We start from the raw sequence: 27,453 nt of genomic DNA on the forward strand, positions 1-27,453 counted from the left end.
AATAAGTATTTTTTGTTTTGCAGTAGTCAGTAGAGCACTATCAATTATATTTTGAGCTTTTAGCCTTCATACCAAAAATTGCTCTCTGAACCCTTGATATTTCTCCTAAAATCAGGACAGATCTACTTATTGTGCCATGGCATAGGGAAATAATCTCTTCTGCTTGTTTTTGTAGGACTGCTTTGTGATGGATGTTACTCTCTTGGATGAAACTGGAAAGCCCTTCTGGTGTTTCAGTGCCCCAGTCTACATCGAACTGTCTTCCGAGGCATCCGGCCTTTATGACTACCTGGGTCGTACCTATACCACATACTATGCAGATTCAGAGGGTAAAGTCCGTGTTGAGTTGGTATGGTTGGAAGAAACCAAGGAGTATTTTATAGTTAGTTTGGTGCTTTATATAAGCACCAAAAAGGTAAATAATTGGTATGGAACAAATTACTGACTTAATTGGGTCAGCAATTTCCTTGCTTAAAAAACCCAAAACAAAACAACAAAAAACACACCACACTAAAATTTTGATGCTTAAAATTGATACCAATGAGCAAGACTGTTCCTGCAAGTTTTTCAGTAACAAGTGCAATTGCATAATTTTTTTTAATTGGCATTGGAGGGATTGAAGAGACATGTTGATGTAAATTAATCTTTTTCTTCCCTATTGAACATCACATGGTTAGTCTGTTTCTGGTACTAGGTATATTGAAATTATTTTTAGGAATATTTTTCTTTATAGATACTTGTTACTATGGTTAATGAATTGCTTCTTGTGAGAGCCATACTGTGAAGATGCCTTGCCTTACGTAAGCTACACTGTTTTTCAGAACATTGAGTTTTAAGTCTAGTAGTAAAACAGCATGTGGGCTGTTCCCTTCAGATTCGTTATTGTGTCATTGGTAAATAACAGGTTTTGAGAGGTTTTGTTAAATGCAGAAATGCTTTTTCTTTTTTTCAGAAAATACTTCAGTTAAATATATTCTGGTAGAGGATTTAAAATGTAGACAGGAAGTTACAGATCTGAACAATATGGCAGTTAGGGCATTTGTTAAGAAAATCACATATAATATCTATTATGAAATTTCTTTAAATTCCTGTTTGTTCTGTTTTCCTGTGTTCTAGCCTTCTGTCTGATTTGAGCCTAGATACTTGCCTCATGTATTGACATATGAATAAGTGTCCCAATTATCAGCACAGCTGAGCCGTTGTCTGCTCTTACTGGATGTACGTAACATTCAGTTGTTTTGGAAACAGTGCATATCTGATACTCTTTATCTAACAGTAAGCATTCATATAAAAATTGAATGTATGTGCCTGATCTTTCAGGTTCCTTGAAGTAACTTTAGGACCAAATCTGTTACTCCCTGTATAAAAAAAAAAAATAAAATGACACGATATCGGGACTCCAGTGTTATTACATAGCATGTTACAAACCACAAACCACTACAAATTTGTGTAGTTTCACAGTACTCTGTTAAGATAAAAGCAAAACTGCATTGTTGACTTCTGTGACTTTATTATGGTAGTGATTTCCTTAAAAATAATTTCTCTCTTTTCTTTATTCATTTAAGTACGTTAATTGGTTCATGCAAGCAATGTTTATGTGCAAGCACTTGTGCTCTGTACTACAGAGACAGTAGTGCTCTATACTACAGCAATAGGGTTGTTTCTTAATGTAACTTTCAAAGATAATGAAGTTAAGGCTGATTCAGTTCTAGTTTGACTTGTATAACCTTGCTTAATGAAGAAACAGAAACATTTCTGTGTTTGGTGGTTAGCTAGTGTAACGAGCATGATCAGCTGCATTCTGTCTCCTTTCTTATTGACTGCTGATGGTGACTGGGATCCCTTGAAGTAATATAAATGTTTTAACAAGTGGACTGGGTGTGATGAATGCCAGAACAACAGATGCTGAAATTCATGCTGCACAGACAAGTGGCCAGTCAAGGTTTTGTTTTGCCTGAAGTTAGACTTTGAGGTACCACCTTTAGCAAGGAAATGGTAGCTCAGTCCCAAAGTCCTCTCAGTCGCTGGCCTCACCGCTAAATGTGTAAATGAAGATGTAGAATTATTCTGGCTGCACTGATCCTTTGAGATGGGCAAGTACCTTCTCTGACCTGCTGTGAAGCTGCTGAAGTCAATGGGCACTCAGCAGCCAAAAAATGGTAAGAGTTCCGTTACTACTCATTCTAGCTGAATTTTTGTTGCATTTCCAATTAAAAAAAAAAAAAAGTAAAGTACTTCCTTTTGTTTAAAAAGCAATTTCAATTTCTGAAGTATTTGGCTGTTTTATACAATTGAATGTTTTATAGAAAATCCTGGTGTCACTATTGGAAATGAAACGAGAGTATGCTGTCCCTACCCCCCATACTCCAATCTAGTAGCCTGAAAGTTTACTAACTGAATTAATGAGAAAGAGGTAAGTCTTTAGCAGCGCTGTCAACCTAAAAAGTGATACAAGGCATAGCAGAGTTTCCTCAGGCTATTGCTAACTTATTTCTGCTGTTCATAAACAAAAATATGTATATATGCAGCAGACCCAAGCAAATGTGGCTCTGAGATCTTCAGAAACGGATGTAACTGTTGCAGAGCTGTTCTTGCACATCTTCACTGAAGTAACAGGACCATAATGTCCCTTCTGAAGATATGAAGACTAAGAATCCGTTTTTACCTCCTCAGGTAAGCATGAGATGGACCTAAACCTGCTGTAGTATTATGCCATGTGTACACTGCTTTAATTTCAGCTGACAGTTGCTTTAAACTTGCACAGCAGAAGCAAATTTAGTAGTTATCACCTGTATGATCAAACCTGCAAAGTTATATGTGGCTCCATTCAAACTTCCATTTCTTCAACTCCCATCTTCCTTTCTTTGTATAAGTGAGGACATACACTGAACCTCCACAAAGGAAAAGGATGATGTTAGGTAATGGCACTGGCCCTTTTAATAAAAGAAAATATCATCTGTTCCAAAAACCTACACGTTTTGATAAAATCTTCTGCTAATTTTCTGCCAAGTCCCTTTTTATATACCTGGTGCAAAGGGTGGTAGGATGAATTGCATGTCCCACTCTGTGATAAAAGACAATTGTTAGAACAAACAGGGAAAATTGAGGCACCAGCTGAAATCTGATCATCAAAGTACACAACTGGTTGTGACACTAAGTCTTACACACATTTTTCTCTTAACGCCTCAGGATTTCTTGCAGCTGCTTTTAATGATTTTGTTAGTGTTCCATACTGAAGACAGGACAATGTCTTTATTGTGATTGCATAATTTATACAAGTAGCAGGACAATTTCTGTGAGAGAAAGTGTAAGCACTTGTAAGTGGAAAAAAATGTAAATGTTAAAGATGTTGCTTGTATTTGTGTGTACTTTATGGACCAATTCATCCAAGTAAAAAGATGGTAACCACCACCAACTTCTAAATATGTATGTTTAAGTACACTGCAACAGATAGAACTGTGATATTTTTAAAAGGGTGATTTACCTGGTAGGCAAGCGTAAAAACAGTACTTTTGTTTATTTTATTGCAAATATAATAGTGCTCATTTAACATAATGAGTTTAAATTGCATTGAAAAAGAATCAGTTAGTATGAAAGAATGATTTAGTGAAAGGGCTTTTATGAGATTATTCCAACAGTGGAGGAGTTGTCTTTTTAATAGAACTACATCTAAGTGTTAATCCTGCCATTTGTCATTGTTTTGCCAGATGTCTGCTCTGTACCTAAATGCTTCCATATTCTGTAGTCTTGATTTTCTTTTTTCCTTTTTTTTTTTTTTGAAAGAGGTACTTGTAAATGGAAAATGTCTTCAGTGAACAATTCATTAATGTTCTTGGGCACTTAATGTTCTCTTCCATTGATACAAGCTGGAACTGTGTTGGTTTATATAATCTGAAGAATTGTCTTTAATTTTAACACTGGCACTCTGGAATCATTGATCTTTACTGTGGTTGGCTTACTTTAGTGGGGAACTAATAGCAGCTATATATTTCTGAAGTCTTTGTAGTGTAGGCTAGTATTCACAGTATTTTTCTTCAAACTGGCCTTTCTTTTTTTTCTTCCTATCTTTTTGCAATTGCTGTTAGAGAACAAGCTCTGTTTTCATAATGCATTTCTGTTCCAATGTGCTTTTGATACATGTGATTGAATACAGAGAGCGGTTGTATGGTGGATAGCCTCATCACAGATTTTTTTTTTTTCCTTTTTTTTTTTTTTTTTTCCCCCCTGCCTGGCCTCTCCCTGTTTAGCAGGCATGTTCTGATTTACATTCATCCATTAGATATTTAGGTATGGTATTTAGAGTTCGTTGAAACTTCTCATCATATGCTTGCTTTCTGAGACAAGGACTGTCTTGTTTTTGTGTATTCAGCTACATGGCTATCTGATGCTAGTGATTCAGTACTCAGCAGAAATATATATATAGTATAAGGATACCATGAGCTGAAATGGATTAATACTGTTTCAGATTAAGAATCTAGACAAGTGATCAAGTTGTATATCTTAATGAGTTACCATCCAGCAACAGTCATGTAGTAGCCTACCTTGTATTTACCAGGTGTTCCAACACATTCAAACAATTAGAAGGAGATTTAGGTAAAAGCATTTGTTCTCCTGCCTGTCTGGCATATTGCTACAGCTCAGCTGATAACTCGGTGACTCAGTAAGTTGTGTTAACTGAATCTGAGCTCAAATATAACTGCATTAGACACTGCACAGATAAAACAGTATTTCGAGAAATTAAAATGAGAACAAGTGATGGGTTTTAATCTCTGCTTGTATGTAGTGGGTTAGAGGGACATTAATATGAAAAGTTAAGTCCTGTCATTGTTTCTTGTCTCTTGTTTCGACCGTAAATCAGAATGGGAAATGGTGGCAACAAAGATAACTAGTTGAGTTGTGTGTGGTGAGGAAAGATTTATTGTACTGAATGTCAAAGCATTACTTATTCTGTTCTTACTTCAAATTTTAAACCATTTAGGAGTCTTTCTCATGCTGTGTCTCTTTTGAAATGTCTGTGAAAAAGGAGTAAATACTACTTTGTATTAATGCTATTTCAGTTGTAGAAGTGTTTGTAATAAAGTTGAAAACTGCAAGGCTTCTAAACACACCAAAGAAAACTAAAATGGGAGTTATTCTTTCTACGTTTAAGTTATCTCCTTTTTAAGAGAGATGAACCTTTTGAAGGGAAATGCACTTACAACTCATGTTCTGATCGTATATTAGTAGGTAGAATTGCTTTTGTTCTGCATACAGACCACTTGGAATGCATGTTAATAATTTTTTCTCTCCTGAATCAGTCATGCACAAAGTTACATTCAGCTGTCTTGATGAAATCTTATCCAAAAAAATGCAAGGTAGGGATGAATGTGTAATAGCTAGGTAATGTCCAGTTTATTCACTGAAATACCATAGATCAGTTTAGTCTGCAGGGATTGGAAAGTATTTAACTATTAAACAAAAAACCACCACCAACACACCCCTCAAGCTAAAGCAAATGCTTAGCTTATCAGAGTTTACTTATCATCATTTCTTCTGTACCAAAGATAAAAAATACATTTTTACAAATATGCTGGAAAAAAAACTCTCGATGTTCAGAAAAATCTGGAAATAATGAATAAAGTCAGTATTCTTATTCATGATTACCAGTGGTTCTTTGTTCATTGTTATCTCATTTGTTTTATAACACCTTGATTTACAACTTTCCCTTATTTTTTTTTCTGTTAAAAATGTGCAAAGAGAGTTGTCTGTATGTACCTAGTGAAAACGTTTAACAAAAACCTTAAAAGAGAGGTAAGGTACTCTGAAACTAAATCATTCTATTTCAAGTTTGCTGCCTGTATGATATGGTAAGAAAAAGAATGTTTTTGAGAAAAAAAAAACCCATTATAGTAAGTATACCACATGTCCATAATGTTTTGTTCTAATTTTTACCCATGTATATAAGGATCTTAAATTTTCAGTTTTAATTCTATTGCTGAGTAGATTTTTAAGAGTGGAATATTTTTGTGTGAGGAAAAACAGAACTTTGTAATGCTAATGTTATGCTATGCTGAAAAGACATATAATGAATAAGTAATAGAATAATACAATTACTAAGTAATTTTTTTATTTCAAGTTTTACATCTGCTTTCACATATTGTAGGACATACGGTGAAGACTGAATTGGAAATACACTGTCTTTAGGAAGTAGTAGAAGTAACTAAGAGCTGCTCCTTTTTTTAATCTCAGAATTTCAGTTTTACAGCTTATATACATTCTTAAAAAAACCTGATGGCACAAATGTACTTGCATGGACAAGCTATTAAGTTACTGAGCATGATTTATGTTTTGCTCTGGGACCAGCAGATTTAGGTCTGAATCTTGCCTTCTGTTGTGTCTTAAGCAGTTGATATTCTAGTGTTAACAATCCATTTTCTGCTTCACTTCTCCCTCCACGGTATCCTGAAGAAATAAATTATATACATATTTTCAAAGTCCCAAGCCCAATTAAAGATTTGCAACACTTTGCAGAATAAAGCTTCATCAGATGTGAAATGATTGGTTCAGCTAATTGGAAATTAGGCATGTGACCCGTCTGAGACTGCTGGAAGTGAAGCTTGAGGTTAGGATAGTATAACAAATCTAGCAAGGTGTGGGACTGAGGGGGAGTGACATAGTAGTAGTTAGTTTCCCACAGATAAATTTATGTAAACAGACTTTGATATATACAAAGCCTAAGCAGAAGGCAGCTATTCTGGCCTTCGATTTTCACTAATTTTTATATCTGCTTAGGAATTTGTGGAACACAAGGATTCTTGCCCAATTTACTCAGTATTCCTGAAGGATCAAAGCTCAAGTATTGGACTCCAGTTTTATGCAGCTGGAGACCTCTACGTGTGGGTTAGTTTAGGATACTCTTTAGAATTGAGGTGCTAGTTAACCTGTCTGTTGTTGAACTATATATGAAAAAGTTTTCATTGTTTTATGCAGCTCTATTCCATTAAAAGCCAGCCTGCAACAGTGGGTTCTTTCCTAAAAACTTGAATTCAAAGATTTATCCATTACTGATGAGTACATTCATACATTGCCTCATTCTCATTAGCCAGCAAACAAAACTGGGAAAAACCCAGCGCCACAAAGTTTATCGCTTTTGAGAGACAGAGGCTTTTTTTTCTGGCATCTCCCAACAATGACTGTTTGCAAGTACAGTGTAATCTCTAATGTAGTAGGGGCCTTCCATTTAAGTTACTAAATACACTCTACGTGTGGGATTTTAATTTACTGTTACAGAGCACTCTCTGAGACTCTTCTGCTGTGTGTTGGTCCCTCATTTTGCACCTGCGGTAATTCTGTGCAAAATGTGTACAGTAATATTTCAGTGCAAAGAGGAGGATGTCTGCAAATTTTAAAGTCCAAAGAGAGGCCCATCTGCAAGTCAGGCTGCACATCCATAGTTGTGTTACATGGGACATTTATTCCAGGATTTATTAAAACTGGAGTTTTGGTTGGTGCTTTAGCTTGGCTCTTTATGTTTATTGCTACTAATTCAGCAGTAAGGATTTCCAGTGTAGATGTCCTTTATGATCTCATATCTCTATGAGAGTTGAAATAAATTATCTAGCAATGAAACTGGGCAGAATTACATTCAGTAAGAGGAATAAGATTTAAGTTTTCTGATTTGTGTTGATAGTTTTGCCTTGACTATTAAAAATCCGATTTAAGCAAATGACCTGTTTCCAACTAATACTTGGGTATTAGCATAAAACCAGCCTTGATTCTTGCTTTTTTTGCCAGAATTTCTATAGAAAGTAATTCTCAGACGTTAGCAGACTACCCCAAATTTATGACTGCTTGATCCAACTGAAAATAATGCACGCTGTTTGACTGTTGTAGCAGCTACTTGTTCCTCTGAGATTCTTCTCTGAAGAAGTGATTTCTTCTCTTTGAGATAAGAATAATGGAAGTTGATTTACCCCTTTTGTCCTTCATTAATAATTTTTGCTGAGCTTTCATTAGATATATGTTCTCATAGCGTAGACATAGTTACCTAGGTTAAGAGTACATGTGTATCTGTGTGTGAAAACTTATAACTCCAGGTAATCATAATACATTTTCTAGCTGTGAATAATTTGCCGCCTCCTTTAAATCTGCAACTTGAATCTTTTTCCAAGGACTGATTTTTTTGAAAGTTGTTTCGCAAGACCCAGAGACGATTTTAAGACACTGCATGTTTCTCCCCCTCCCCCCCCAGAGGCCTATGTCACATCATTGCCGCAGATTTCAGACAGGGCACTTGCTCATTTTACTCCTTTTACTGATCTTTTTTTTCTAGCCTTATGGAAGCACCCACCACCTTTTACTAACGCTGTTGTGCATTTGGCATTCCAGGCAGCTTCTGTGTAGAGCAATCTCATTCATTTCATTTCCTTTTCTCGTTTCAATGTGATATATAAAATAACACACACTAACTTGTGCACAAAGTCTTGTTCATAGAGAATGGCCCATTTTTCACATGGGCAGCAGCTGGCATCTGTGCAAGGTCACCTGCAGTTAAGCGTTCATTTTTTTTCTACCATTACGCACCAAAATAGCTGATAGTCTGGATGTCCTTGTAATCTATTTTCATTGAATGTTTCTGTCTTTCATATACTTACCTGCTTTCTCCTTTCCACTCCTGCTATATGTATTTCTTGTAAAGGTGTTTGTATGAGGAAGCAAAGAACTTCTTTACTACTAAGAGGGTATAGGGTAGGCAACGACTGATAGCTTCTAGGCACTGGTCGCTGCCAGTGTTTCCCATGTAGCAGGCCAAGACTTGAACTGGAGAGCAGCACCGAGTTCTGCTGTCTTAGAGGAAAATGAATGCTTCCCCCCATCAGCTTCCCCCATGTACCTCTTTCTTTCTGTGAAGGTGGCCAAAGCCTGTAGTAATAGGATTCCTACCCTAGGTAACTTGCTAAGGTGGATAGAGGCAGGTGAGATAAATCTAAGGCCTTTGAGTCCACAAACTTTCTTGCACTAGGGTAGAACAAAGAGTTTGTCATGAGACGAGTCCCAAAAGAGAAACGGAGTTTGGGTAGAAGCAGAAGGTCAATGTGGATGGCCCATGTAACCCATTGGTTTGTTGTAATCCTTACAGAGAGGTGAACTTCTTTTATTTCCAGGATGTCTCTCAGAATGCAAAGTTTACCCATGAGCAATTTACTGAACAGTAATTGAGTTTTGGACTAGCCCTTCTGTGATTTAATTGTGTTACTGATGATACCAGTCTCCTGTGCTATGGACCACTGCTGAGGGTTCAGGAAATGCAGCGTAAGGCTGGTACAACAAATGTAGCCAACACATGGTAATCTTTGCAGCTCTTCCTTGGAAACTGCAGCAGGAGGCTGCAAGAAAAAGGCCACCATATGTAATGGCACATACAAGGGTTGCAGCTGAAGGTGGAAAAAAGTTCTGTACTTCAGGCTTCAGCCTCTACCTCTTTTTCTTATCTTTTTTGCAATTGCATTTGCTTCTTTACGTGTTTCTTCCCACACTTCTTTACATCAGATACTGCCTCTGTCTTATCTTAATCCAAATGGTATTCATAGAGGGGATTGGGAGATGTCCCTTGTTCATTTATCTGCTGAATATTTGGCAGATTTGCTGCTGGGAGCTGCCAGTACCTTTTTTAGCTTCATCAGTGTCAGGCTAATGGTCTGGCCACATAGTGACTACAATAAATCTTGTGTGATCTCTTCCCACAAGTATGGAACTGCATATCCTGTAAAGGTGTGGGGCAATTCCTGATGTCCTTGATGGAAACAGTAGCTGCCCAGTGGATGAAAGCAACTGAGAGAAGATTCCAAAATAATATAAACTTGTAAACCAGCAAAGTTTATACAAAATATGGCACACTGGTAGCATCTGCTTACTACTGGCACAATTGGACAGGTTATGGAACAAGTTTCAGCCACTTGAAAGGAAAGTGTGAACTGAAGCATGAATTTAATATGTATGGTAGCTGCAATCTGGCAACAGGGACTTAGCAGACTTTCTAGCCATCTATTCTGTAAAGGACATAAATCATAAACCAGCACTTTTCCCTGCCATTTTCACTAATGCTTACTTTCACATTACACTCCCATAACTTTGTGACAGGCAGCGAGAGAAGTTACACAGGCATGTGAGATTTGTCTCAGCTAGTAGAATTTTTAGGGTGTAAAATAGGGAGTGGGGGAAGAGAGGGTCCTTTTTTGAAAATGTTCAGCTTACTTCTCTGGCAGCTTACTTATTCAGTAGAAGAAATTGCATGCTAGCCGTTTAGCCTTAAGAATGTTAGCACATAAGGGAGTTTAATGAATTAGTTTAAACAGAAAGGAATTTTGTAATGTGCACTGAAATTGCTTCATCATATTCATTGGGTGTAAAAAAACTCCTGTTGGTATTACAAGCGATGCTTTTCCTAGTTTGCATTTTAAGTGAATTTAAGGCTGTGCAAAGTGCTTCCTTTAGGCAGAGGTATTCTAAGTAGATCAAGAATGATGCAGCGTGGATGGCATCTAAGGTTCATCAGCAACTTCACCCTGGGAATGTCACCTCCAGACATGCCAGTAGCTCAGCAGTCAAGTCCTTTCAGCTTTGCTGCCTCTAGAGATACTAAAGATGATGCAGCAAGTTAGCATCATCATCATACAGAAATTCCATCCTGCAGTAGCATAAACCAGCAGTTTCATTACAATCTTCAGTTAACTGTGGGGAGAAATAGGTTTTGACATGCAAGCAGTTTATATCTGTGTTACCTTATTTTCAGTTATGTGGCTGATCTTATCCTGCTGCCTTGAACTAACTATAAGGTAGCGTATCTTATCTGATAATGACAGAAGGCTATGTTGAATTTCTTTGACTGGATTTTAACCAGTGACTTGAAAGGTACTTTCTACTACAGAATCTCACTTTGAGTATCTATGCATACATCTAGTTTGGCTTTTTGGGAATAAAATCACCACCTGTTTCTCCCATAGTCCCAGATTTTTTTCAGTGAGAATATTGACAGAAGCATACCTGTGGAAAAGGGTTTGATCCCAGCAGGACTTATGTGATAAGCATAGTTAAACATGTGAGCATACATTTGAAAAGTCTAAAGTTCTGTCAGTACATATTTTGCTATTTGTATTGACATTTCCCTCATTGCCTTTATGAGAAGGTGTATTCCTGTGTTCATGGGAAAATTTCTTTCTCTGTCTTTCCAGCATTACGTAGGAAGCTCTGTTCTTGTGTTGAAGCACCTGCAGGCATGTATTGTAGCAGTAAAATGCATCTCCTTGTAATGGTTCCTAATCAGGTTACTGTGAGAAACATAATTTGTAAGGTCTCTCTCAAAACCCTTCATTTTTTTTCTGCAAGTGAAGGTTGATGATTGGAAATGGATGCTGAAAAGAATTCTAAAAGTAGCTGAACTGCTGGGCCAGTTTTGCTGGGTTATCTGAGCAAAGTGAAGTTCATGTCCTTTCCCTTTTCCCCCTTCCAGGCAATGTATCTTGAAACAGTGGCAGTAAATCTAGTGTAGTCACGCATAAATCCTTTCCACGTAACTGCTCTCCCCATGTGGTTACACTGATTAGCAATCTTTAGTTTGTAGGTCAGGATTCATTTGATTATATGTGCTTGTTTATCACTGCCCTAGAGTCACTCATTGAAGAGCTAGTTACTGAGTGTGCAGTTCTAGTTCGTACTCATTGTTGACCTTTGGGCTTCTGCACACTTTGTCTTGAATAATGTTTTTTCAGTAGCGGTCCAGCTGCCATCTAGCAGTTCCTGTCTCCTTGGTGAATTCTGTTCCAGGCTCCTCGTTTTCATTATGCTTGGTTCAATCCCAGTGTTTCTATATCCTGCTGTATTAATTTCTATAGTATATATGAAGTCACTTTCTTTGGGTGGAAGAGTCAGGATAGTTCCACCATAAAATGTGCAAGTGGGGTCAGAGTTGAACTTTGCTGCTAAGGTTTGCATAGAAAATGGGTTATATTACACTTCCTCTTAGTTAATTTGTATGGTTGAAACATAATTGTTCATCTAAGCTGAAACAAGAGATTGCTTTGAAATGTTTCTTACACCAGCACATCTTTGATCAATGAACCAACAGCTTGTATAGATTTTAAGACTCTTCACTGCCCATGCTCTGCAAACGACTTACATATTTGTCTTTGATATCATAACAATGTTGTTGTTTAGTGCTCCCTTAGAACCGCTCAGTTTTCTGCACAGCGTGAAGTTGGACAGATTCAGAAAATGTTCTGCTTTACCTAAAAACCTCAAAAAGCAAAGTTTTTAGGGTAATCCTAAGTATTATTTTTATTATAGGGTTTGGAAGATCTGATAATTTGTATTATGCCTTTGGCAGTGCAGCCTTTGGCTATGTGGTTCCTTGGTGTAGATTTGTAGACCTGTGTGCAGGTTTGAAGAATAGTATAGCTATGGCAACACAGGGTTAATGTGTTCATATAGGACTGCGTTAATACAGTTCTAGAACTGGAGGCATAGTGTTAGCTTGGGTATTCTTCTGAATTCTTTTCATATAGGACTGCGTTAATACAGTTCTAGAACTGGAGGCATAGTGTTAGCTTGGGTATTCTTCTGAATTCTTCTGCACAACACGCAACAAAATGTTAAATGATTTAATTAAAAAAAACCCCAACAACAAAACTGTAAGCATTCTGAATTATTAGAAAGTCATCCTCCTGATTTAAAAAAAATAAATAATTAAATCTACAGGTTACGCTGCTTCTGGAATTGATGTGCAGCATTTGAAGGTAGTCAAGAGCCAGTCTGTTATATATATGATGAGGTTAAATGAGACACAACTGTACAATATTTCTTATACCTCATGGACAAGGATAGTTCAGCTTGTGTTGAAACCCAATAATATGGCAAGTGGATGTTGTTTGCACCAAGTCGATTCACCTTAAGTAGTATGCAATACCACAGTGACAGCTGAAAGATGATTCTAGCTGGTAGCAAGAAATAACAGCAAACTTCTAATAAGATGGAAACAGGATAATTCGTTATGGTGCTACAGAAAATGCTGTGGTTGCTGAACAGCTTATAAGCTTTATTAATAGTATTATTATTAGGAAATTATGGTAATTGTCCACAATGCTTCCCCAAAAACGATACATTTGATGTTCTAGTGTCAGGGGCTCATTGCATGCTGTATACTGCACTCAGTGGAGATGGTTTGAATCAGGCATTTGCATTATGTGATTTGTTTCAAATGTTCTCTGTCATGCATGTGAGAGTAATTCATTTTAGCAGCTGGAAAATGCACTTGAGTCTGTGGTACACATCGATATGTAATTTTCCATTTTCTTGCATGCTGCTGGCATTTAAAGGCTTTGAATTGTTCACAGCAGTAGATGTTCCTTCTAGGGGAGGTAGAACAACATTCTTGTTGTAGACTCAGTTGGATCTCTTTAGTGCACCCTACTGGTTTTGGTATGTAGTTGAATAAATGGGTAGATATTGACAATGCAGACTCATGCAAACTCATAATTATCTGCACTATGTGAGACAATGTAAACAATATTGTCTCAGAACCCCATTGTCAGGCATTCTAGCACATGGGAATAAAGATAAAACTGCAGCAGGCTGCCTTTGGCCAACAGGGAAAAGGTGTATTTGCAGAGAAAAAAAAATTGCATCGGAGGCAGGGAGATGACTCAATGGAAATCTAATCATCTGTCAATCGAAATGACTGCTATAAAGGGGGTAATCTAATAATGTAAGTCTCTTATGCAACTTTCCTCAGTGTCCTTTGTAGTCTTTTCCCCACCTGGCGAAAACTAGAGAGGGGAAGAGGAACTGCCTTCTTAATAACCCATTTCTACTTTTTGGAAGGCTTTATTTCTGTAAGTAGCTATGTTTAGTAATGTTTACCTCTAAGAGAATAGCGGATGTGCTGTTATCTCACACACTGAATACAAGTAATACTTCATTTTGCCTCTTGCCTGTGATCATCTCTGTTCTGGGACCCATGGGAGGAAAGCATCCCTTTGAAAGGAATGCTGAAACCAGAGATGACTGGAAATTATTTTATAAAAGCTGATCTGAACTACACTCCTGAGAAGGTAGTATTGCACAGTTATGGAGGGCAACTGGTTCAAGGCCCCGATAACTGCAGTGCTTAGATCCGATCACTGTATCAAGTGACCAGGCTCTGTTGTAGGCTCAGTTCCAGTGTTAAGTGCTTCTGCTGCTGACGCCTTCAGGATGTTCTGGCATCCTTACATAAAAAACTGGGTTATCGTAAATCTTTCAAAAGGGTAGCTTTGTGAAGAGTAGTTGTTGTTGGTGGTTGCCACTTTTTTAAATTTACCATTTTCTGAAATGTGAAGATGGAAGTTTATATTGCAGAGTTTCATTTAACATTTTTCAACTGCCTTTGTGTTTTTGCAAAGTGCTTTACAATAAAATTACTGAAATAATTGCTCTCTCGCCCATCCAAAAAAAGGAAGCCATTGTCAAGCAGGTACTTTTTGACAATTTGAAAATCTGTAGCATATAGAGCCACAAAATGTGGGTACCCAGAATAGAAAAATACTTTGATATAAGTAGATCAGCTTAATTAAATCTTTTTAATAGTTCAGCTATTAAAAACTGCCCCAGTAAGATAAATTGATCCTAAGGAGTCTGACTTGGGGGGGAGGGGATAAATTGGTGAGATCATCTATGTCGAGTACAATGTACATGACATCAACGCAACTAATCTTTTCTTACTGCTTGTATATTTTACCCTCTATTTGCATTGCTAGTATTTCTCTCCAGTTAAAATAAGCATTTTAGCAGAGGGAGGGAGTAAAGTCTTTTTATTGAGATAGATTCTCTTAGTGATGAATACCTTGTGAGGTTAGAACCTAATTGCAGGAGTGGTGAATTGACAGAGGCAGGCGGCAGATGTGTTCTCCTGTTTGTCATTCTCAGGTCATAATAGTTGAGGAGAAAGAGTGGACTTGTGGAAATGCTCATTGATAAGAGTTACATGTTTCAGTCCAGTTTCTTGTATGAATCCTTTTAGAATGCAAGTATACTAGGAGTAACTGCAGCGATTAAAGATTGTTGTGCAAATTCTCTTCCTCTTTATGGCAATTACTCACCTTTTCAGAATGACTTCCGTTACTTTCACCTCAGCATTAATACTTTAGCTGAGGGATGTTTTACACTACATTTCCCAGAACGCTTATGCAGCTGACATCTGAATACTCTCAAAATAAATCACAATCTGTCATTTTGATGCCAGATTGATGGCTTACGACTTTCTTGTGTAGGAGGAGTGATTATGACACTATAAATTACCTTATTGTACAAAACTGCATAATAAGGTATAAAACTGTGTATTATTTCCATCTTGAGGCCTTATTATTTCATTAACTCTCTGACCTTTTCTGTCAGATGTTATTGTTTCAGCAGAACCTTCCTGCAGAATTAGAAGTTTGTTCTCAATATTGAAATGTGTCCCTACATTGTCTTACTATATGCAAATGGAGTTTCCTTCAGTATTGTTAGTACGAACTGGGTCTTTTTTACAGTTCTTTCAATTTCTGATACTATTGCCCCGCTCACTTATACCACCGAGAACTACAGAAGCTTTGATGTTTAACAAAACTTCTTGCCAAATATCAGCAAGAAGTGAAGGTCTGCTTGAAGTTACTTCTTTAACAAGGCAAACAAAATAAAATAAAATTATTATAGTTTAGGACTCAAATTCTTCCAGTGCAAAGCAGAATTTTAGTCTCAAAACCCGCTGTGTTATGATTCTAGAAGTTATGATTTATGAGCAGGTTCATTATTTATGCAACATGACTTTTCCCATCAGTAATTCTTAGATTATGCTAATTAACAGAATATAATAATTTGCATATAAAAGATGTAAGGTGGCACTGATATATCATTACTTAGGGCAATGTAGATTATACTGATGGAGAGTGCAAAGAAGTTTTATGTCTCAGTGCATCAGGAAAATGGAAGTGCTAGATCACTGTACTCGAGTTCATATACTGCACAAAGGTACTGATGTTATGTGTGCTAAATTATCCTTCATATTTAAATTACTGCTATGATCTGCACTGTTCATAGAATGAGTGTTTCAGACAGCTGCTTGTCTATGTTGTATTCTCTTTGCAGCCGCTTCTGGAAGTATTTGAAGGCTTTAAACTGGACTCGCAGTTCACTGGAGCCCCAGCCTGTGAAAAACAAGGTTGTGTTTATTGTGAACCTACAAAAGGAAGAAAAATGCTGTGGTGATCCTTGTATTGTGATGCTCTTCTCCCTGCTTGATTTCCCTCTCTTTCCTCAGCCTTCTGTACATCTCTCTTCTGATATTACTGTTTCCCCCGGTCTCATATCTCTCAGGTATAACAGCTTGTCCTATCTTTCTTGGTTGCTTTCTTGGATGCAAATAGGGATTTGCATCAGGACTGCTGCAATTTCAGTTAAGAAACGTGAGAGCTAAAGGAAAGCTTAATCGTATTTTTGTTCCTTTTAGTTTGGTGTCAAGTTTTCTGTCCCTTGTTTGGTGATTCTCCCATCTTTCTTTCCTGTTTCTCTTTTCTGTTGTTGTTCCAGCTCCGAAAGGCTCTCTCTTTCCCATTACTTCATCAGAGGACTGCTTTTTTCTGGTTTCAGACCTTTCTTTCACAGCCACTTTTTTCGCTGAACATTTGGGGTAAGTTTTTTTTTCCTCATTGGTGTCCTCCCTCCACAATGTCCTTTCTTCCGCAAATTTTTCCATGCTCTTTCTTATTCAGAATTCAAATGTTTATAAATAACTGGACAAAATTTGACAAAACTGGAACATATCCCAGTTGTTTATGGTTGTCCTCGGCTCTTCTTGGGTTAAGAAATCATGTATTCTGCTCCTTCCCAGCCCTTTGTGTTTTAGAGCTACTTCCCTTTTTGTGTGTGTGTTTAAAGGCCTATCTGTGCTTGTGAACTGTCAGATTAAGACCTGTATTTAAGATCTTACATAAGATGCCTCTGATACATCTACTTGTAAGTGGAACAGTGTTGTAGGTGAGACCAGAGTTTCATGTGTCCTTTTCTCTGTCTGAGACTGTTTATAGTAGATGCCTACATAAGATTTTTAAGTCTAAGGCAAAATACATGAGGATACTTTTTGCCAAGCAGTCTTCTAAGTTCCAGTGATTTGTCTTATGGGTATCTTGAGACAAATGTGTATGGCTTTGTATTTAGTAGTCCAACCTGGATATACTTTTTTCTCTCCTTCATGAGTTTGTCTACTCTGTTTTTGACTGCAAATTTTTAGTTTTCATAATAGCTTGGGGCAAGACGCTCCACAGCTGAATCAGACAATGTGTGAAGTGGTATTTGGTTTTGCACTTACCATCTTCTAGTTTCATTTAATGCCCGTAATTGCTGTGTTGGAGAGAGTTTGTCCATTCTACTTGCAATTTTAGACATCTCTCAGAAGCTAGCCAAGATTTGTCTCTTTTTTTTTTTTTTTTGACAAAAAGAAATAGGCTGATATTTTCACAGAAAACACAATCTCTGCTATTTCTGAGTGATAATTGATTCACAGCTCATAACTATGTACGCAAAACTTTTTTTTGTATGTGCCTCACTTCATGTTGAGTAAGTGCACTGTGTCAGTAGCACGCCTTTGAGGTGAAGAAGGTTGAACCACATACTTTGGTTCATTTGCAAGACTGTGGCCAGCAGATTAAGGGGTTTAGTACTGGTGAGACCGCATCTGCAGTACTGTGTCCAGTTATGAGTTCCCAGTTACAAGACAAGATGTTGACATATTAAAGCAAGCACAGCAAAGACCATGAAAATGGTCGGAGGCTGGACCACATGATGTTACAAGGAAGAGTGCTAAGCGAACTAGACTCATTCAGCTGTAAAAAAAGAGAAGGCTCGGGGGGGATATCTTATTTGCTGTCTTCAGCAATGCAATAGGAGGGTGGAGAGAAGACAGCCAGAATCTATTCTTGGTGCACAGTGTTTGTAAGGGGAAACAACAGGCACAAACTGAAACACAAGAATTCTCATTTCAATGTGAGACAATTTTTTTTCACAATGAGGATTGTCAAATATTGGCACAGGTTGCCCAGAGTGAAACTGCAATTTTTCAAAATGCTCCAAAGTAAGCTGGGCAAGTCCCTGACTATCGTGATGTAGTTGACCTTTGCTGTGAGCACTGAGTTGCCTTCTATGATCTCCAGAGATTCCTTCCAACCTAAATGATTGCATCATTGCGTTAGTTTGTATCTGCTGTTTTACTGCTTGTTCACATAATAATACAAGTTCCTTTTGGAACTCCTTCCTATTGGCACTTCCCTTTACTTTCCTGATTTAGGATAATATTGTTAGCAAACTCTATTGTACCACTTTTCTGTACCTTTTCTTTTTTTTTTTTTCTTAGATTGCTTGTGAATATATGGAACTGCAAGGTCTTTCCCTCCACTGAGGTATTAGAGTAGGCAAACAAATGGCTACTTTTCTGTCTTTTAACATTTAATGATTATTTATCATTAGCTTTATTTAAACCATGTAAAATTATTCCCATGGCTGTTTATTTTCTTTACAAATTCTTCTGAAGGGCCTTCAGCCATCTGAGTGGACTGTATCAACTGGATCTTCTTTGTCCACCCACTTCCAAATTGTTTCCTCAAACAGAAATCTGGGAGGTGTGACTACCCTTGACAAAAGCTATGCCAGTTCTTCTTCGGTGGGTCATGCCAATTCATGTGTCCACTAATGCTGTTCTGAAGAACTGTGGAAGTCAGGTTGTCCTGGTTTTGGCTGGGATAGAGTTAACTTTCTTTCTGGTAGCTGGTACAGTGCTATGTTTTGGGTTCAGTATGAGAAGAATGTTGATAACACTGATGTTCTCAGTTGTTGCTAAGTAGTGTTTAGACTAAGTCAAGGATTTTTCAGCTTCTCATGCCCAACCAGCGAGAAAGCTGGAGGGGCACAAGAAGTTGGGAGGGGACACAGCCAGGGCAGCTGACCCAAACTGGCCAACGGGCTATTCCATACCATGTGACATCATGCCCAGTATATAAACTGGGGGGAGTTGGCCTGGGAGGGATCGCTGCTCAGGAACTAACTGGGCATCAGTTGGTGAGTGGTGAGCAATTGCTTTGTGCATCACTGTGAGACTGATTTATCTTGAGCCATTTGTCTCAAAGATTGTTTGCTGTGAGAGACTGAACTGTGAACTATTTATCTCAAGCCATTTCTCTTGAGGATGGCTTGTTTAAGCAGGACACTCCTCTGCCCCATAAGGATAATTACCAGGCCATTGAGGCATCTGAGGGAGGAGCAGGGCTGGAGCTGCCGGAAGCATACAGGAAAACATGGAGACTACCATTGTCATGGAAATTGTAGTCCTTGAGATAACGTTCTGGTTTGTTGATCACATGAAGGTCGTGTGATAGACAAAACCTACAGTGCGGGAACAGTCCGTATGTGCACGCATCGGACCGTGCCCTATAAAAACCATGGAGACAAGCCATGGGGTGCACCGACCACCGAAGAACTGAAGGCTGAGGACCAACAGGATGCTGCTGGATCCATAGTGGTGACTATTCTTGCAACCCTATCCCAAGTGCTTGCTTGATTTCTGCCTTTTTCTTCCATTCTGTCCTATCGCTATTATTTTCTACTTTTGATACTTTTGATACTAAAAGCTGTTTTGGTTATATGGCATCTGACCTTGTTTGTCTCTTAATCTCGCTCTTGGGATCATATCGAAACCTTCCCCAACATTGGATCGGGACAATCACTTGTTTTGTATATTCCAATCCTTGTATTAGTTTTGCCATTTTATAATTGTTATTATCATTATTAGTTTCTTCCTTTCTGTTCTATTAAACTCTTCTTATCTCAACCCACGAGTTTTACCTTTTTCCTTCCAATTCTCTCCCCTGTCCCAGTGGGTGGGGGTGCGTGGTGCTCAGTTGCTGGCTGGGGTTAAAGCACGACACAGGTTTATTTATCTGTACATCCTGACCTTGCTTGGAAGACTCTTTAAAATTTGGAGCATGATTTCAATCTTCTTTTCTCTGATACAGAGGCAGTTTGACAAGCATTGAGAGTTTGAGGACTATACGCTACAATTATTATCTCTTGTGTCTCGTTTATGTTGTTGGGTAGCAAAGGCGTGGGTGGTACACTGTGAGTGAAATGAGGGCCTTAGCGCTTGTATTCCCTGCTTGCCTAGGGAAGGAAAAGAAAACTTCTCATTCTCATGAACAGATAGAAAATTTGCTGGTTTTGATCTGATTAATTCATGGTATTGTCTCAGTGACTCACTGAGGGAACACAAAAATACCTCCTGAAATTTCAGGTAAACTTTTTAGGTGTGAGCCCACTTCTTGACTATGCCCACTTCTGGTATTTTCCAGCTACAGGCTCGATTAAAACTTTGAATCTCACAGATAACACTTACGTGGGATTTTTAAAAAGCTGTACTGAAACCGGGCTCTGTAGTGCCATAGTACTTGCAACTTTTTCTAGTGGATAAGGTCCTGTAAACAACAGGGCCCAGTCACAGCCAATTTTATAGAAGCTACTGTTGCTTCCTTCCGACTTACTAAATAAGGTTAACTAACTAAATTGGGACAGGAAACAAACACCATGTACTCAAGACAATACTAAGCTTTACTCTGAGAAAAATGGAAAAAACTTTGATTTTTAAATGGGAAGAATATCAGACCTAGGCTTTCTTACAGAATTCCTGTTTTATGTAAAGTTTTGATCAAAACAATACACCGTAGTTGCCATTTAAGTATTTATTACTTTGCTTGTAATCTCTCATACTTTATAATGAGGACGCCTGTGTTACAAGAGTTTATTTGAAGCTTCTAAAACTTAGAAATATTCTACATGCCCAGCAATATGCTGGCTGCTCAGACATGCATGTTTCTCTTCTGTGAACTTGACCAGTTCAGTTTCTGTTGGGTTTACTTGCATTTTTTCAGAGTAAAATGAATTAAAGGTGAAGGCATTCTGAGTGACCATGAACTTGGGCTTGCCAGGATGCTGGTGATGTAGAGATGATGGAAATGTACTTTTTATATCCTTTGTTAATTCTAAAGTCTCAAAATGCAAATTTGTCGCAAGCCCTCATGAGGGGTCCATCGTGGAATTTCTTGGGGAAGTATTTTCAAAATTATCAAAGCTGTATTTAAAAAACGAAAGCCAAAATAATAGCCTACAGGATGTGGGTTTTTTTTTTTGATGAAAACTGTGTCTGTATTGATCTACTAAGGTTTTTATTATAGGAATGTAGATTTACACTTTTTGTAAGTTAGAAGAACTTAGAAAAATCCTGCCCTGCTGCAATGAGCCCTTACTGAACTGCGAAGAGAAGGCTGGACTTAGACGTACAAGCAAGGTGAAGTTTTATCATAGCACAAAATACTTGTCCTGTGAATCTGTTTTAGTATTAGGAAAAAGGAGAGCAGGCAGTAAGTTGGAAGGCACCTACAGAGAGGCTGGTAATAGAGATTTTAAAACATGAATGGAAAGAATATATATGGGATGGTTTGTGTGCTCTAGCTGTACTAGTGAAATTATAATTCCTGTCAAATCCTCACAGTTGGAAGTAGTTTTTGAAAGAAGAAAACAATTTTCTGCAGGATGTGTTTTTTCTTTTGGAAGATTATTAAAAAAAAGGCAAGTACTTTTGAAAGTACAGGAACATTCAGTTAAGAAAGTGTTCACTTGGAAAGTAACTGCCATGGCTCAGCATGCAGCTACGATTGCCTACTGGAGCTAAATGTAAAATAATCAATTAATGGCCTTGCGTATCCTGAATCGTTACCTCCTGCAGCCCTTGTAAAGTACTCACTGTGATGGCAGCACTTCTGCTGGGTTTAGAGTCCTCAAGCACTGTTCAAATGCGAGAGAACCATTGGAGTGAAAGGGATATGTAAGTAGACAGACAGATGTCTCTGAAGTTTGTTTGATAGTATGGTAGGACTTCCTTCAGAGGTCGGAGAGGACTGTAGAAATGCCATTTATAAAGTTGTAGGTGAGACCCTGTCAGCTGCTCTCACCAATAAAACTTGGCTTTGGAAGTGCAGAACTTGGCTGCAAAACCTTGCTTTGGGCTGACTTTTAGTCTGAGTCTGACCTGATCTTAGAGCCCATAAATACTTATTTTCTGCTGGTTTCTGTCAGACCTGCATAAACTGCATTGCTGCTTCTTGCTTTTATTCCTGTCCTGTTCAGTTTGTGGTTTTCCGTCAGCTTGTGCAAACTTCATCTGAAGAGTCTAGAGTGGGTTTTGTATTTTTTAAATAGTTGAAGGCAAAAATCCTTTATCCAGCGTCTAGAATTTCTGATCTTACGATTAGTGTCTTGTTCATGCATGACAGTGTTGTATTATGCAGTACTTATATGTACCCTGTGCTAGTGTAGCTTGTTTATTTGGCTTTTACTATAATACCTGTTAAATTGTAGTAGCAAACTCTTTGAGCTAACTTACCTTCCTCTCTTTTAATAAACCTGTGCCATGATATTTAAGGCACAAGTCTAACATCTTAGAACCTGGCAGCAAAAGGCAGAATTTGTATTCCTGCACACCATTTATTTCAGAAAAAGTTATAATTTCTGGTAATAAGAAAATGAAAATAATTAGATGTGAATTTAAAGACATTAGGGTGGTGGCGATGGGGGGAATTTGCTGACTACAGTCCAAGTCTTTTTCAGCAGGCCGTCTTTGAGAAGTCTTTTTTTTCTTCTTTTTTTCCTCCCTCAAGAGTGGCTAAAAGAGTGAGCTTTGGGGAGAGCAGAAGGCTAGAGCAATCCTGTAGTGATTATTTGACAGAATATTCTCCCACCCGCTAACCTTTTCACTGTAGGACTTCTAAAGCTGAATTTGGTTTCTGTTCATTTAATAGATCATCTTGTTGTCAGAGAAATCGTTGTGGAGGATCTACTGTCATTGTGCCTTCTGTTGCAGATTTCTTTGAGTCTCTTGCTGCAGTGCAACCTGGGAGTAATTGCTCAGGCAGTACTTCCCACCATCTCTGATTTCAGGGCTTCTCAGAGGAAAAAGACACCAACCTGATTTCCTCTGATATATAAAGCCTCTCTTGTAAGTCCTCTGATAGCAGTACATACACCGATGAATGGATGAAAAGAAAGATATAACAATAAACATGCTCCAAAGCGTCTTTCCAGTGAATGAACAGTGAAACAATAAATTATGCCGTGTGTGCAGCACAGTAGAGTATCCTGCTCATGTTCTGTCATTCTTTATTGTAGTAGATAATTGCTTGCACGTGCAAGTAGAGCAAGGCTGAAATACTAGGTGTACCTTATGTGTGCGTTTTCAAGGAGAATGAACCCTGTGTTGAGTTCCTGAACTTAATTCTGTTTCTGGAGGAAAAAGAATGACAAAGGTGCTTTAATTTAGGAAGGTGAACAGGTACATGAATTTCTTTGGTACTGAAATCCACCATTTTTTCTAGGTAATAAGTGCCATTAATATGTTCACTACTGCAGTGGGGGTTTGTGTTTGGTTTTTTTTTTCTTTGCCCTGTGAGGATGCTTATAAACTTTTAAATGATGTTAGTAAACTAGTGATCTGATTTTACAACATGTGCATGCCCATGTCTAAGCACACGGGCTATCTGTTAAAGTTAATGGCACTACTCATTTTCTGAAGTTACGCGCATGCTATTTGCTGGATGGTAGCCTAAATCTTTCTGTTCAGTGGAACCAGGAAAGTGTCGTGGGGTGAGAGGGACAGCCACAATCTGGCATCTGTGTAGCGCCAGGTGCGGCCCCTGTGTGCATTAGGGTTAAACAATGAAATGGAAGTCTTCGTTTAAAGTAAAAAGAGAAAGAACTTTAAAAGTACTTAAAAAGTACTTAGCATCTTTTGAAAGCAGTTGTAGATAGCCTCGCTTACAAATTAGCAATATTTTACAAGTTTCCTGTCTTCTCTGAGCATACGATTTTCTGAGCCTTAAAAAATAAGCTGTGAGAGATGGAGGAAGGAAGCATGAGAAATATAGGTACATTGTTTTAAAGACAGCGTTGTATTTTTAAGCTTAATTAAACTCAGAATTTCATGTTGCTGTTCAGCTAGAAACAATATAAGAACAACTAACATATGTTCCAGTTTAATGAGGTTTCCTTTGGAAACTACTTTTTGTAAGCTCATGACAACCGTGCATTTGCTAGTCAAGAAATAAATGAACTGTCTTTCACTTGGATTCATTATCCTGCAGATCACTGCAACTGGTAGGGAAGAAACAAGGCACCAGTGTACTTTCTAACTGACCAAAAAACCTCTGAATCAATTAATTTTTTTAGACTAGGCTTTGTTGATTTTCTCATTATCAGTGGCATGCTAGGGTTTATTTGTTTAAATTAACATGCAGGTTTTACTTTTTACCTTTTAAAAGTAGTTTTAGTTCAAATAGTTCAAAGAACAATGTTCATCGTAGTGAATTCTGGCCAGTCTTTGTTTAGGCCCACCTATAAAGAAAATAGCACACACCCCTGTGTCCTGAAACCTCTTATTTGAGAGGAATTAATGGTTACTAGATCTTCTTTGTTTAAAACAAATAAAAGCCCTACCCCAAAGGCTACACAGCTGCTTGCTTGCTTACTGATTTGAGGGCAGAAGTGTCAATGCAAGGGGTATTAAATTATTTCTTGAAAGTATTGCTGCTGTTTACAGAAATATTTTTTGAACTATTTTTTTATCTTTAGAACACAGTTGGTTTAAATGTTTCAAACAGGTGTTTTAGTTTGGACAGATCTGATATTTACCTCAATTGTTTCTGTCCCTGATCTCCACTAGCAGGATCACACAGCCCTGCTTTTTCCTTGCAAATTAATTGCTATTAAACATGAATTAAAGGGACTTTGATTTTTTTTCTGCCTGGATATGCTCTTCATCAGAACTTGAATGACTAACTTGCACCTACTGTTTTTCTTGCCTTCTAAAGAAAAAGTATTTGGCAGTCCTAGAAAATGAATGAACTGATTAGTCCTAGAAACTAATTAATGAAGCACAGACTTTGGTGGTGGTGGCAATCGTATATTTCTCAACCCACCTCTGTCTTTGGCCTTACCACTGTTTGGAGAAGGTAGTTGTCTCTTTGCCCTTCCCATTCATGGCTTCTTTAGCAAGTTTGCCAGCTGATTGGGCATTTATTTCCAAGTTTGATGATGATTTTTGTGATGTTAGCACTTGTACATGGGGATTCAATTGTATTGAGTTCAGCAATCTTATTTCAAATGGGTTTTTGAGCTCTCTTGCTACCTCACACAGATGTTTGGGAACCTATGACATGGGCTCAATTTAAACTCTCCATTTATATATCCCTCAAGGGCTGAAAGAAAACAACAGGGATACCTCTCAAAGGAATCAAATACAGAACCAGCGTTCCGTGTGTGATTGCATTACTGTTTCTAGAATAGCCAGGCACTGCAAACAGCCTTATCCACTGAGCACAATGTTGGCTGAAACACAGGTTAGGGAACTGAACAGGCAATTTGCAATCAATGGAAAAAAGTAGGATACTAAGCTTCAGTGAGCACTTGGATGATTATGGATCAATTGTGCAGAGAATTTGAGGAAACTTAAAACAGCTTTTAGTACGTTGGCTGTTTACACAGAGTTTAAGGCAGTGGATAAGCTGTTGACGACTTGGAGATTGCATTAGGCCTTGTATCCATCCAAGTCTTCTTTGCCTTACTGCAGGGATCACACAAAGGTGTTGGTGTCTTCCGTAGCACTAATCTTAAAACTGGCAGAGTGCGTGTGTAATGGAGAGAGTGGGTCTGCTGCTGCCCTCGTACAGGATGGGACAAGCCTTAACTGGTAACACAAGTCTGTTGCAAATGGATGTAGCCAGAGCAGAACTGTGGCTGCTTATCCTCTGAGCTACCTAGTAGATTCTGGTTCTCTGAGAAATGGGGAGGGAAGGGAAGTGCTACTACTGTTGTAATTGGGTTTTGTTTTTTTCATCAGCCTTGGATATAAGACACCAGTGACCTGAGCCTTGTATTGGAAATATCTGATCTATTGCAGTAAGGCTTAATTTACACTTTATAATTTAATTAGCATGTGATTATAAACTCACTTAAATCAGGAGTTTATTTCTTACAAAACATATGAGAAACCACAACCCCTTCCTTAGAACCTTATGGAGAATTTCCTAAATTGCATAATCCTACTGATCATTTTCAGTGAAGATCCTCTACGACCAATAGCAGTATCGTGTTTCTTGTGAGAATATGCATCATGTTACAGACGGGAAAGGTTTTTGGTTCGTTGTTGTTTAAGCAGCTGTTTTGTTATTGTTGGTTGCTTTTCTCAGTAGTCTTGTGCTATGACAGCTTTGTTTGTGTATGTAATACCTGTGGGTTTTTTTTTTTTTGTGTCAAGTAGCAGGATTTTTTTGGTCAAAATGCTAACGTGCCAGAATACTTCCATACTTCTATTTGCAGGGCTTTTGGCCTATCATGAACCCACAACTCTGTGGTATTGGGAATGACAGTGCACATAATTGGCAATTAAAACCTTCTGAAAAAGAAGAGACAAAATGTCCCCCAAATACTCTTTGTATTTAAACACCTTTCTCATAGGAAACAACAAAGCATTTTTCATTGCCTTTTTAATATATGTAGACTTAGTCTAGAACTGGGGCTTTTTCTGCTCAGCTGGACTATAGAGGTCTACATTTGTGTAATCAGTAACAGCATATAGCTTCATGTTAGTGATCACAGTAATGATGGTCAAGGAAGTTTGTTTCTGAAGAGTAATTTAGTCCTGCTGTGGATATAGTACCTTATGATACACAAATGACTAATATGTTCACCTGCTGTTCTTCCTCTCAGAGTATCCCCACAGCCCAGCCAGTTTTTCCTTCCATTAAAAAGTTCCTGCCTGCATGCCTGACATTTATTACCGTTATATTGTAAAACAACATGGGTGAGCCTAGACAATAGTGAAATACAGTAATTGTGGGAAACCCTTATTCCGTACCCCAGGTTTTAAACTGATTTCAACTGTCAATATTTTTTTGTTCTATGTCAAATTCTGATTGTCTTCTTACTAGCACTGAAGAGTGATTTTCACTGTTCATTTGAGGCTAAGTTTCCAAATGTTTCAGGCTTGTTTGTAACATCTGAGAGCGAGTATCTAAAGAACCGCTTCTGCCTAGATTACAGTAGCTAGTCATTTGGATAAAATACATTTGTGCATATATACGCATACACACACGCATGTATATAAGTAGTTGTTGGTCTTCAGTGAGCATTTAATAATCTTATGTGCCTGGATTATATTGTGAAATTTTTTTAGTTGATGGAAGTTCACGACTGTTCTTCATGTGAGCAAATTTCCCATGGGATTCACTCTGTATTAAGATACAGTACTTGCTTCTCCACTGCCTTGCACCTTATGTTGTTTTATGCTTGCATAGGATGGGTATCAAATGGTAT

The 27,453-nt window shown here is 38.0% G+C and overlaps 2 protein-coding genes across 6 annotated transcripts in view; one reads left to right on the forward strand and one right to left on the reverse strand.

Annotated features, from left to right (window-relative positions):
• FBXO15 (F-box protein 15) overlaps positions 1 to 5,639 on the forward strand; it is a 32,199-nt gene extending 26,560 nt beyond the window's left edge. For 4 of the 5 annotated variants that reach the window (XM_069778859.1, XM_069778861.1, XM_069778860.1 and 1 more), the window contains one exon: positions 176 to 5,639. In XM_069778859.1, coding sequence (XP_069634960.1) covers positions 176 to 445 — 270 coding nt within the window. In that variant the 3' untranslated portion in view covers positions 446 to 5,639. The remainder of the gene's footprint in view (positions 1 to 175) is intronic. The other variant, XR_011323933.1, reaches the window with a different exon arrangement.
• Positions 1 to 27,453, reverse strand: part of CNDP2 (carnosine dipeptidase 2) — a 350,882-nt gene that overhangs the window by 193,324 nt on the left and 130,105 nt on the right. The gene's annotated exons all lie outside the window — the stretch shown is intronic.

The sequence above is a fragment of the Haliaeetus albicilla genome, chromosome 3, assembly GCF_947461875.1.
Source record: "Haliaeetus albicilla chromosome 3, bHalAlb1.1, whole genome shotgun sequence".
Classification (NCBI taxonomy): domain Eukaryota; kingdom Metazoa; phylum Chordata; class Aves; order Accipitriformes; family Accipitridae; genus Haliaeetus; species Haliaeetus albicilla.